We start from the raw sequence: 11,469 nt of genomic DNA on the forward strand, positions 1-11,469 counted from the left end.
TTTAGGGGGAATGCTGGGTAGAATATAGGTGAAGGTTTATCATTACAGAGTCTTACTTAAGGGCCTTGTTTCTGCTGTCCTTTTCCCAGACATGGGATAACAGAACCTGATCCTATGGACCTAGCCCCTCAGTCCTCTGGTACTTAGGCTTTTTTATTTTTTTAATTTTTTTAAAAAGAGTTTTATTTATTTATTTGACAGACAGAGATCACAAGTCGGCAGAGAGGCAGACAGAGAAGGGAGGGGAAGCAGGCTCCCTGCTGAGCAGAGAGCCCTATGAGGGGCTCAATCCCAGGTCCCCGAGATCATGATCTGAGCTGAGGCAGAGGCTTTAACCCACTGAGCCACCCAGGCGCCCCACTTAGGCTTTTTTAAATGCCTTTGCCAATTATTTTAGTTTTTAACTCAAATACATGAAACTCATGGGATTTAACTGATTTGGAAACTTGGTTTGATCTTTTTTTTGTTTTTTTCTCTTCTTTTCTCTCCCTCCTCATGTCTGTAGGTGATGGCCATTGCCACTCTGGCTGCCTGTTACAACAATCAGCAGGTGTTCAAAGGCGTAGTGAAGATCCGAAAAGGGCAGGCAGTAACTCTAATGATGGACGCCACCAATATGCCAGCGGTCAAGGCTATAATCTACCAGTACATGGAAGAGGTGGGTTCTTACTTAATGACCTGGAAAATTTGTGTCTCTTCTTAAGATTTAAATACTGTCACTCTTTCAAGAGTTCATATTTGGCTACTAGATGATTGTAACAGCTCACGGTGTTATGGTATAAAGAGACAGGAGTTGGTGTCCTTTATTAGGAAGTGTGTGCCCAGGTTGCTGATTGATTGGAGCTGCACGGCCCCCTGCTGGGAAGCTATAAATGGAGCAAGGCTTTAGGGTGGAGCCCCTACGGAGGATCGGATTTTTTGAGGAGGGGATCAGATTTGAGGTGAACCAGGCTTCATGGGTGTGCTGAGTGAAGCTGAGGCTTGTGCATGCTGATGCAGGATCTGACCAAGTGCATCTCCAGCCCCAGGCCAGGTTGCCTGACACCCAATCCAATACTTTCCGTTACGTGATAGGCCTCAACTGAGAAACCACAGTAGGGAAATGCAGCAAAGGAGAATCATCAAGTGGCAGTGATTTGTCAGTTTTCTAATGCGGATCTCATTTCAAATGCCAAAACCACCTATAGGACAAAACACACTTGTTCAAGTCAGATCTCCTGCTGTGGAGGATATAATACATGACTAGGTTCTAAAAACTTTTTCTTAGAGGGTAAAACTAATCACTAGGCCCTAGAGCAGTGGTTTTTAACTGAAAGGGCTTTTGCGCCCGCCCCCTCCCCCACCCCAGGGGACATTTTGCAATGTCTGAAGACATTTTTTTGTGATGGTCACACTGGTGAGGGGGGTAGCCACTAGCTTCTGGTGAGTGGAGGCCCTGAGATCTTGGGTTCTTACTAAAGATCGAACTGCTCTGGAAATACATGAAACATGAAAGACCTTCCTCCTTCCTCTCTCCCAGAGAGAACTACTGCTGCCAATAATTTTCTCCCTCCTTCCTGTCCTCTGGTTACATCTTTACAGGGATGTGATGTGTAATAGTGGTCTCCCCTAAACAGAATTCTGCAAAAACAGTGATTCCCTTGGATTTCTGTTGTATAGTGCACATTCTCCTTGGAGTTCCTCCCTGTCTTCTATCTGACAAGATTTGGACCTCTGCATTTCTACCAAAGACACCAATAGAAGACATAAGAGCAGGGACCCTGGGTGGCTTAGTCGATTAATCATCTCCCTTTGGCTCAGATCATGATCCCGGGGTCTTGGGATCGAGCTCTGAGTTGGGCTGCCTGCTCAGTGGGGAGTCTGCTTCTCCCACTTCCTTTGCTCCTCCACCATCTCTCTCTCAAATAAATCAATAAAATCTTAAAAAAAAAAAAAAAAAAAGAAGAAGAAGACAGAAGACCACATTAAAAAAAAATCCTAAAATTCTTTTAGTGACTAGGTACAATGTTTAGCCATTGATCAAAAAAATTGCTACTAATGAGACTTGGGGACAGTCTTGTTGACCGTATCGCCAGCACTTCCTCTGAGCTTGCTGCGCGCCTGGCATAGCAACTGACTAGGTGGGTACTATTAATATCAAGGAAACCTGAGGCTGGAGCCATAATTTGGGCCTGGATCTGGCTGACTTCCGAGCCTGTGCTGTAAGCCACAATCCTAAGGGGTTTGGGTTACGCTTTCGAGAATGAATAGTACCATAGTAGTTACTTTTCCTTCATTTTATATAAATGAGAAACCTTTTATATGTAGTTCAGAGAAGATTTATTTGAGTCCAGAGGCTGCAACAGAGGGTGGTCCACACAGCTGAAAATAGCTCCTGGCTCCTTTAAGAAAATTTGCAGACCCCCAATTCAGGGAGTCAGTTGTTTAAAGCTACTCCAGTGAAACTCAGTGTAATTTGGGGGACACATTAACAACGCTTGAGTTGATTTGACTAAGAAAAATCTCTGAAGACTTCTGAGTCAGAAGGAATAAAATGTAGTAATGGTTTTGATGTCAGCATGAATGAAATTTCAAGTTAACTTTTTCTATCAAGTCCACAAGTTGTCTAGCTTTTTTTTTTTTTTTTTTTTTTTTTAGGATTTTGTTTATGTTGAGAGAGAAAAAGATAGTGCACATGAGTGAGGGGGAAGGGCAGAGGGAGAAGCAGACTCCCTGTCTAGCAGGGAGTGCAATATGGGACTCCATCCCAGGGCCCCCGGATCAGGACCTGAGCTGAAGGCAGACACTTGAATGATTGAGCTACCCAGGCGTCCCAGCTGCCTGGCTTTTTGCTGCTGTCCAGATACTAACACTGATCAAGTCTGTCCTTCGCAGGAAGACAGGCAGACACATTTATTCTGTCAGATTTCTGGGCCTAACAGGTGGTAACCAGAATGTCCTTGCAGGGGACTTGAAGGCTTTCCTCACGCAGCTCTAGTGTTTAAAGGAATAGTCAGAGGGACAGCCGACCGTTGCAGAGTAGGTGGGCTCTGCTCCTCATGTCGTGGGTCCTCTGGAGCAGCCACAGCTTCAAACCACTCTGATTACCTGTCAGCTGGCGAGAAGCTCCGCCAGCTATTTTGGGACAGAAACAAATGCTGAGGCAAAGAGCCAGAAACTATTACTTCTTTCTCTGCCAATGCTTACTCCTTGGCGAGGGCGATCTTTTTCAAGCTGGCACTGCTTCCCGACTCACCCTGTGCTGTGGTTCGTCTAGAGCATTGCCCTGCCTTTACCAAGCTCTCCAGGTGATCACCTGTGAACCGAAAGTCTGAGATGCACTATTGTACTCCCCGTCCTCCTCCTCAGCTGCTTTCACCGTGGGAGGAGGTGCGAGATTGTGTGTTGTGTGGCATGAACCCCCTCCACTCCTCTGTGTCCTGTGTCCACCTCTCCTGGGTGAGCCTTAGCCCTCCTGCTCCCCTCTGTCACCCCTAGATCCACCACCTCATTATCCAAAGCCCCCCACCCCAATCACTCCTCTAGTTGTTACGTGCACTCAGGCCACTCTGCTTCCAAAAGGGAACAGGTCATGGCTCTGACTTGACTTTGCTCCTCTCTACCTACTCCCCTTCCCACTCTCCCTCACAGTTAAGCTTCTCAAAAGATACATGTACTTCATGTTATTTATTCCCATTTTTTTTTTTTTAACCCACCTCATGCTCGCTGGCTTTTTTTCCTACCTTGTCATGAGACTTTTCTTACTAAAGTGATGTGATGACCTTCTAATGACTAATTTTGAAAACATTCTCCCCGGTCCCACTGTTTTGACCCTGTGGATCTTTCTTACCTTAAAAGCTCTTTCCTCTTTGGGCTTCTGTGACTCTGGCCCCCAGTTTAACATCTTACCTGTCTGTCGACTCCTTTGCCTTTCTGGCTTCTTATTATACTGGTATTTCCTGGAGTTCTGTCTTTGTTTGCATTTTTTCTCACTGCACAAAAGCTTTCTGGTATTCTCTTCAATGGCCAGGCTTCTTTCTCCACTACACACTTGTCAGTCCTGACTTAATTAGTCCAGCTCAGGACTTGGTCATAAACTTTTTCTTTTTTTGGTTAATGATATTATCATTCACCTAATCACAGAATCCAGATAACCCAGGCTCCTCTTTATTCCCTCTAACCCTCATCCATATGAAACTCTACATCCTGCCTATTCTACTTAAAAGCTTTCTTACTTATCAGAGTTTTACATGCATTACCCTCTGACCAAGCAATTCTAGGGCTTTATGTACAAAATTAGCTAGAAGATATCCAGAGGTGTTTGTTGTAACATTTTGTCCTCAGTCCTTATTGGGAAGGAATTGATTAAATTTTAGTACATTCACGTTATGTGGCTTGTGTTTAGAAACAGAATGACATCATTTTCTAGGTTCTGGCATTAAGAAATGTCCATAAAAAATTACGTGAGTGAAAAAAGTCAAATTGCAACATAATCTATTTATAATCTATTTTAAAAATAAAATTGTGTATAATTTTATATGCACAATGTAGTCATGTATTTATATGTTATATAGAATGATAGTCATTTTTTAAAAGATTTTATTTAATTTATTTGACAGAGAGCACAGCAGGGGGAGCGGAAGAGGGAGAAGCACCTCCCTGCCAAGCAGGGAGCCCAATGTGGGGCTCGATCCCAGGACCCTGGGATCATGACCTGAGCTGAAGGCAGGCACTTAACCAATTGAGCCACCCAGACACTATGATTTTCTAAATCATAGTCATTCTATGTAGTATATAGAATATATAATAGATATATGCATTTTATGTGTTTGTATATAGTTATATTTGCACATGGCAACAGGTATAAAAGTAACTACACCAATTTATGATGTTATTATTATAGAAGACATTTATACATTTCTATATAGAGTTTTAGGGCATAGTGAAGAAAGGTATAAAAGGTATAAAAGCCTATGGCTGAGAGAGTAGTATAAGGGAATTCTGTTTTTTTTATTTTATTTTTGTATTGTTTATTTGTTTTGAAGATCTTACTTGTTTATTTATTTATATTATTTATTTATTTTTAAGGATTTTATTTATTTATTTGTCAGAAAGAGAGCACAAGCAGGGGGATTGGCAGGGAGAAGCAGACTTCATGCTGAGCAAGGAGCCTGATGTGAGACTCGATCCCAGGGACTCTGAGATCATGACATGAGCTGAAGGCAGATGCTTATTCGACTGAGCCACCCAGGCGCCTCTGAAGATTTTATTTGGAGAGAGACTGTGAGCATGCCTGCAAGCAGGAGGAGGGAGCAGAGGGAGAGAGAATCCCAAGCAGACTCCCTGCTGAGTATGAAGCCCAATGTAAATGACTGGATCTCACAACCCTTGAGATCATGACCTGAACTGAATTCTGGAGTCAAATTTTAACTAACTGAGCCACCCAGGTGCCCCTGTATTGCTTGTTTTTTACAACTGTAACTCCATCATCTAAAATATTTATTGAAAGAGGGGTGCTGGGGTGGCTTAGTTGGTTAAGTGTCTGCCTTGAGCTCAGGTCATGATCCATGGGTCCTGGGATCCAGTCTCATATGCCGCTGCCTGCTCAGCAGGGAGTGCTTGTCCCTCTCCTTCTGCCCCTTCCCCCGACTCATGCATATGTGCTGTTTCTCAGATAAGTAAAAATCTTTTTAAAAATTTTAAAACATAAAATTTTTTAAGAAGAAAGTAAAGAGGAAATTGTAGTTTCATCCCAGTTTCTGTTTTTCTCTAAAACTGTTCTTGGTAGCATAGTATTAGATATTAGATATTATTTGCATATTTCTGTAGGCTTTTTTTTTTTTTTAATTAAGTGAGCTCTGTGCCCATTATGGGGCCTAAACTCATAACCTCAAGATCAAGAGTCACATGCTCTCCCAACTAGCTAGCCAGGTGCCCCTGTAGGACGTATTCTTTTATTTTCTTGTTATTCTAGATTGTAGCTATGCCCTTTTGGTGGAGAGGTAGGAGGCTGGCAAGAATATAATATATGGAATATATTCTTGCCAGGAAAAAAATACCTATTATATAATGAGAATTTTGGGAAAAATTTATTTAAAAATACGCCTGCTCTGTCATCTTCCTTCTCTTTGCCTCCGTCTCGGCTCAGATCCTTGTTACTTCCCACCTGCATCGTCTCTTATCTGCTCTGTCAGTTTGAGTCAGTGGCCATTTGAGCAGGGCCTCCTGTGTGCCAGGCACGGAGCTGGGCTGGAGGCAGAAAGACCAGTAAGATGTGGTTCCTTTGAGACTTGCAATCAGGGAGACTCATAGCTGAATTCAGTGTTAATTGAGAAGGTAGGAGTATGTGCAGGAGGGGGCATGTGACCTAACCTGGGGGTTCAGGCAGGTTTTTTTTTCTTTTTATTCTTTCTTTCTTTTTTTTTTTTTTTTAAGATTTTGTGTATTTATGTGAGAGAGCGAGCAAGAGAGCATGAGATAGGGGAGGGTCAGAGGAAGAAACAGAGTCCCCCGCTGAGCAGGGAGTCCCATGCTGAACTTGATCCTGGGACTCCAGGATCATGACCTGAGCCCATAGAGCAGAGCTCAACCAAATGAGCCTCCTGGTGCCCCAGGGCAGGTTTCTAGAAGACTTAACACCTAATTTGAGACTTGGGCAGCAGATAAGAGTTGGCCAGGTATCAGAGCGTCACAAGGGCATTCTGGGGGTTGTGGGGGGATGGTGTGAGCGAAGAGGGGAACAGAAGCGTGTAGAGTATCACGTGAGTTGTTCCAGGTGGGCAGCGGCAGATGAAGCTGAAGAGGTTCAGTGGGCCCAGGTCATGGGTGGCCTTGTGCTCCATGTCCCAGAGCTCACACCTCACTCAGCAGCCCATGGGGAGCCAGTGGGGGTGTCAAGCAGAGGTTTCCATTTCTTTGGTGACGGTGTGGCAAGCAGGTGAATGGACTTCAGGATTCAGTAGAGTCAGAGCTCAGTTTGGAGGCTGGTCATAGCTCAGATGAGAGGCATCGAGGCCTCAGCTTAAGCTGTAGTTGGAAGCATGGACATGAGGCCTGGATTCAGCAAATGCTCTGGAGAGTTGCGGAGGGAGTAGGAGGGCCAGGAGGCACCGAGAGAGGGTTCTGGGAGGACTACTCTGGCTCCCAGCTTCTGCTCTCAATTTTCCTTGTCCAGCCTGTGGTCCACACCACAGATTCCATCTTGTCTGGCTGCGTCTGCCCCGTCTTTTCAGTGGCCTTTTCGCTGCTGTGTGAGCAGAGCTGTCAAACCCTTCTGACATTCCCAGGCTCCACCGCCTCCCCCCCATGCCCGGCTCTGTGTGAGGCCCAGGGAGGTGCAGCTCTATGCGGTGGCTCCCCGGGGGCAAGGACTTCCTGGTGCTCTCGAGGACAGGCTGCAGGACAATACAGGCCTCCATGGACAGTCCTGCCTTATTAGTGGAGTGACTTTAAGTTATTCCTTCCATGTTCTCTGAGCCTGTTTGCTCATTGGTAAGAGGGACATAAAATGTCCCTTTGTAGGGTTATTGTAAGAAGTAAATACAGAAGGTGTTTATAAAGTTCCTAGGACTCATGAAGTGGCACTTATAATTTTCTCCTTTCTTTGGCAGATTTATCATAGAATCCCCAGCTCAGACCCATCTTCTGGTAAAACCAGGCAGATCATCTCCACCATCAGGACCCAGAATCTTCCTAATTGTCAGCTGATCTCCCGAAGTCACTACTCCCCTCTTTACCTGTCATTTGTCATGCTGTTGGCTGCCCTGAGCTGGCAGTACCTGAGCACGCTGTCCCAGGTCACAGAAGACTATGTGCAGACTGGAGAGCACTGATTGGGTCTTAGTCTGGAAGCTCAAGTTCACCATGAAATGGATTGGCCTTTCCTTCAAGGAGAAGGATATTGGTACCCCTTGTCCTCCCCCTTTTCCTTCCTGCTTCAATCCCTGAAAGAACTCTGTGGACTTGGGACTTTTAGGAACTGTGACGTACAGTCAAGAAGCTAAGAATAAAAGGGAAGGCTACCTCACCCTCAGCAAGCAGGCCCTTGTGCACGGTGCTCCCCTCTACGCACCGTGGCCGGCAGCAGAGAGCCCCTCACTGCAGGTCAGGGGACATGGTGGCCTATGGGGCTGCTGAGAGATCTTACTTAGTGTGAATCCTAGCTAGAATTATAATTAAATGTATTTAATTTGAAGCAACCTTGGAATATATGTCCTTGTACAAAGTGAAGTGATTTTTCTTGGTTGGGTTCCCATTTTTCTCATTTTGTTTCCTTCAGTTGATTTGAATGTAGTAGACATCCATCTTTGTGGTTCTAGGCAATGGCCCCAGGTTTCCTAAGAATGCAGACTGTCTTCTGCTCATGAAGGCTAAGGACTGACTGCTGGGGGTTCTGGAATCGCTTCCTGGTTTAAAAGGAGGTTAGCTTTCAGAAAGAAACTGCAGGATTGCTTTGGGCACCATCGTAGAAGACTGGCCTCCAGTTAAGGCTGACTTTTTAAGTAGACATCATATCTCAAGATGTGTTTGTAATAAACAACTGAATTACTTTGCATTTGTTGAGGGCAGCTCATTTGAAAGCCTGGGTGCACGTGGCAAATAAGAACAGAAGAATGAAGTTAGTGATGGAGGGACATGGCCCCATGGAGCCAGCCAGAGCAGGACCAGGAAGAAGGATCCAACTGCCTGGGCTCTGCACGCTGTGCCCGCTGGAAGTGAGCATGTGGCAGCCTCGCCGCCTCTGCCCGCTTGTGACCTGTACTCCCTCTGCCGGCCTGCTCTCACTTTGGCCAACTCTGCTAGCTGCATGCAGAAATCTTAACCATATCCAGGTTTTATGTGTTTTTTTTTGTCTTTTGTTTCTTTTTTAAAAAGTCACCAGTTTATACATGGAGGTCTCAAGATAGGCAAGATGGGTTTTCACTTGGTGGGCTGGAAAGCCAAAGGGCATTTAGCCTCATTCTTCTAGCATCACTGTCTGCCTTTAGCCCCACACAGGCCAATGGGGTGTGAGGCACGCTCCTCCAGTGACTTACTGCGAATCTCGGCCTGGGCCGGGGAGGACACGGTCCCTTCAAAGGGTGTTTGGAAAAGCCCCCCCAAGCTGAGGAATCATTGGTGTGGGGCATGAAAGTACTTTCTGGAAGCCATTCATGCTCTCGGTGTATGTAGCCTGCTCTTATGCAGTCCATTGTGTGTGGTTGTTTAATCATGGAAGCTGGGGGTTTTCCCTGGCAGGAATGCTGGCCTCTGGTGATTATACACATACACCAATTTCCTCCTTGTCCTCGGCTGCCACCAGACACAGTGGCTTAGTTTTAGTACATGGCACCTGCAGTGAACTGGTTCACTTGAGGTCCTGGACAAACTTGTCACCATGCTGAAGTCAGGCACTTGCGACACGGAGTACAGCTCTGAGCTGGGCTCCTAGCAATTTAAGCATCAGAACTTGGTTTCAGATTCCAAGGTAGGTGGTTTCTACACATCATTTCTACACAGAAATGATGGATGAGTTCTCTACAGCCTGTGTAGGACAGAGGACAACCTGGTAGAGTCATGGTCTGAAGTGGTTGTACTGGAAGGTTTCTCTCCCAGCTCAGTGATGACCTGTGGGACTTTCTGAGCTTCTAAATGGTTTAGAAGACCTAGGCCCCTCCCAGATACAGAGTTATGTGACTTTTACTATCACTGACTTGTGCAATGTCTTAGCTCTTGTGCCCGCTCCTGGGTGCTTTGGAAGATCATTTTCCTTCTAGAGTTCTCTATCAAAATTGCCGGGTAAAATACAGGATGACCAGTTCAACTAGAGTTTGACACCCTAGTTTTTGTTTTGTTTTGTTTTAGTATAATTATGTTGCAAAATTATTGCACAGGATGTATTTCTACTAAAAAATTATTTGATCTGAAATTTAAATCTGACTGAGCATCCTTTGTTTTTGTTGAATCTGGCAACCCCATCCTCCGCTCCACACTTTAAATCAATCAGATATATTTATCTTTGGCCTCTAGTCTACTTGATTTTTACTTACAGAGGAATATTTTAGCTTTCCCCAGAGTATCTGACACATCTGAATCAGGGCTCTAAATTTAAAAACTCCGTTACAATGGACAGGAGTAGGAGCCTGCTCTGCACGTTTTTTTTTTTTTTTTTTTTTAAGATTTTATTTATTTGACAGAGATCACAAGTAGGCAGAGAGCCTGATGTGGGGGTTCAATCCCAGGACCCTGGGATCATGACCCGAGCCGAAGGCAGAGGTTTTAACTCACTGAGCCACCCAGGCACCCCGTTTTGGGAGCTTCTAAGGCTCCAGATAGACCTGCACACTTGCACACCCATCTCTGTTTGGGGAAGTGCTTGGAGCAATTACTGGGAAGCCCGATTCTGTCTGAACCATTTCTGTGGGGCTAGCATGCACGTGTGTGTTGGGGGAGGAGAGGGGGCTAGCCATTTTGTTAATTAATCTTAGCAGTTTGGGAAGCAGAGCTCTAAAGCTGTGGTTCTCCAACTTAAGCATCCAAACTACCTGAAGGTCCCAGATTGCTAGGACAGTTTGTATCTCAAACCCCGAAGCATTTTTAACAAGTTCTTAGGTGATACAAATGCTGGTCAGGAGCCCAGTTTGAGAACCATTGCTCTAAGGCCTTACTTTTCAAACTTTAATGAACATGTGAACCAGCAGGAGTCTTGTTAAATTGCAGGGGCAGATTCAGAGCTCTGGCCCAAATTCCACATTCTAAGGTGCTAGGTGTCGGCCCTGCTTTTGGTCTGAAGCACAGCTATCTGACACATTTTCAGAGTGGAAAAGCAACTATGTGCCCAAGCTTCGAAGTCTAAACTATACCCACACCCTCTTCTGGGTCATGAACAAAAAGGCACGGTGCCTTCCATTGATTGAATACCTCGTTCCAACAAGCACCCGAGAAAAGCATACCACTTGATGAACTGAGGTGACAGGTTGGTCAATGAGGTAATTTGAGGTTTATTTAAGTATTGACATTGATCCCAATCCTAAACAAACATTGCTGGTTTTGTTTTCTAACAAAGGCTCCTAAGCCAAGCGTGCAGACGCCTTGCGGTTCATCTGGGTCCTTGCTGTCCATGTCCCCTGGCTTCCTGGCTGAGCGCAGGGTGGACATGGGGCCATCCAACTGTTCGGGCGCAGGTTGAATCTGTCAGAACTACACTGAGGTTATGAATGTCTTCCAGTTGAAAATTTAAGAATAAAGTGATTGCAAAGTTGTCGCTTTGGCCTTTGTATTATGCTAGGTTTCACAGATTTTTAAATTTTTCATTTAATTCCGGCTTAGTTTCTGATCCCTAACTTCTAATTTCAATCAGAAGTCAAACATCCCATGCTTTTGAACTAGTCTGGTCCTCAGCGGGGAAAGAAGTTAGGTACTGACGTGCCATTGGGATGGGAGTAATTTCTTCTAGTTTCCTGTTCCCTCAAACACTAGTATACTTCACTGCTTGGGATTCTTAACCAGCAA

At 45.0% G+C, this 11,469-nt stretch overlaps 1 protein-coding gene across 3 annotated transcripts in view; it reads left to right on the forward strand.

The window, feature by feature from the left end:
* The window catches only part of FDFT1 (farnesyl-diphosphate farnesyltransferase 1), a 33,602-nt gene extending 22,382 nt beyond the window's left edge, over nt 1-11,220 (forward strand). For all 3 annotated transcript variants that reach the window (XM_082726917.1, XM_082726918.1, XM_082726916.1), the window contains 2 exons: nt 506-658; nt 7,590-11,220. In XM_082726917.1, the coding sequence (XP_082583043.1) occupies nt 506-658; nt 7,590-7,811 (375 nt within the window). In that variant the 3' untranslated portion in view covers nt 7,812-11,220. The remainder of the gene's footprint in view (nt 1-505; nt 659-7,589) is intronic.
* The last annotated feature ends 249 nt before the right edge of the window (nt 11,221-11,469 follow it).

This window comes from Mustela nivalis (assembly GCF_964662115.1).
Source record: "Mustela nivalis genome assembly, chromosome: 4".
Classification (NCBI taxonomy): domain Eukaryota; kingdom Metazoa; phylum Chordata; class Mammalia; order Carnivora; family Mustelidae; genus Mustela; species Mustela nivalis.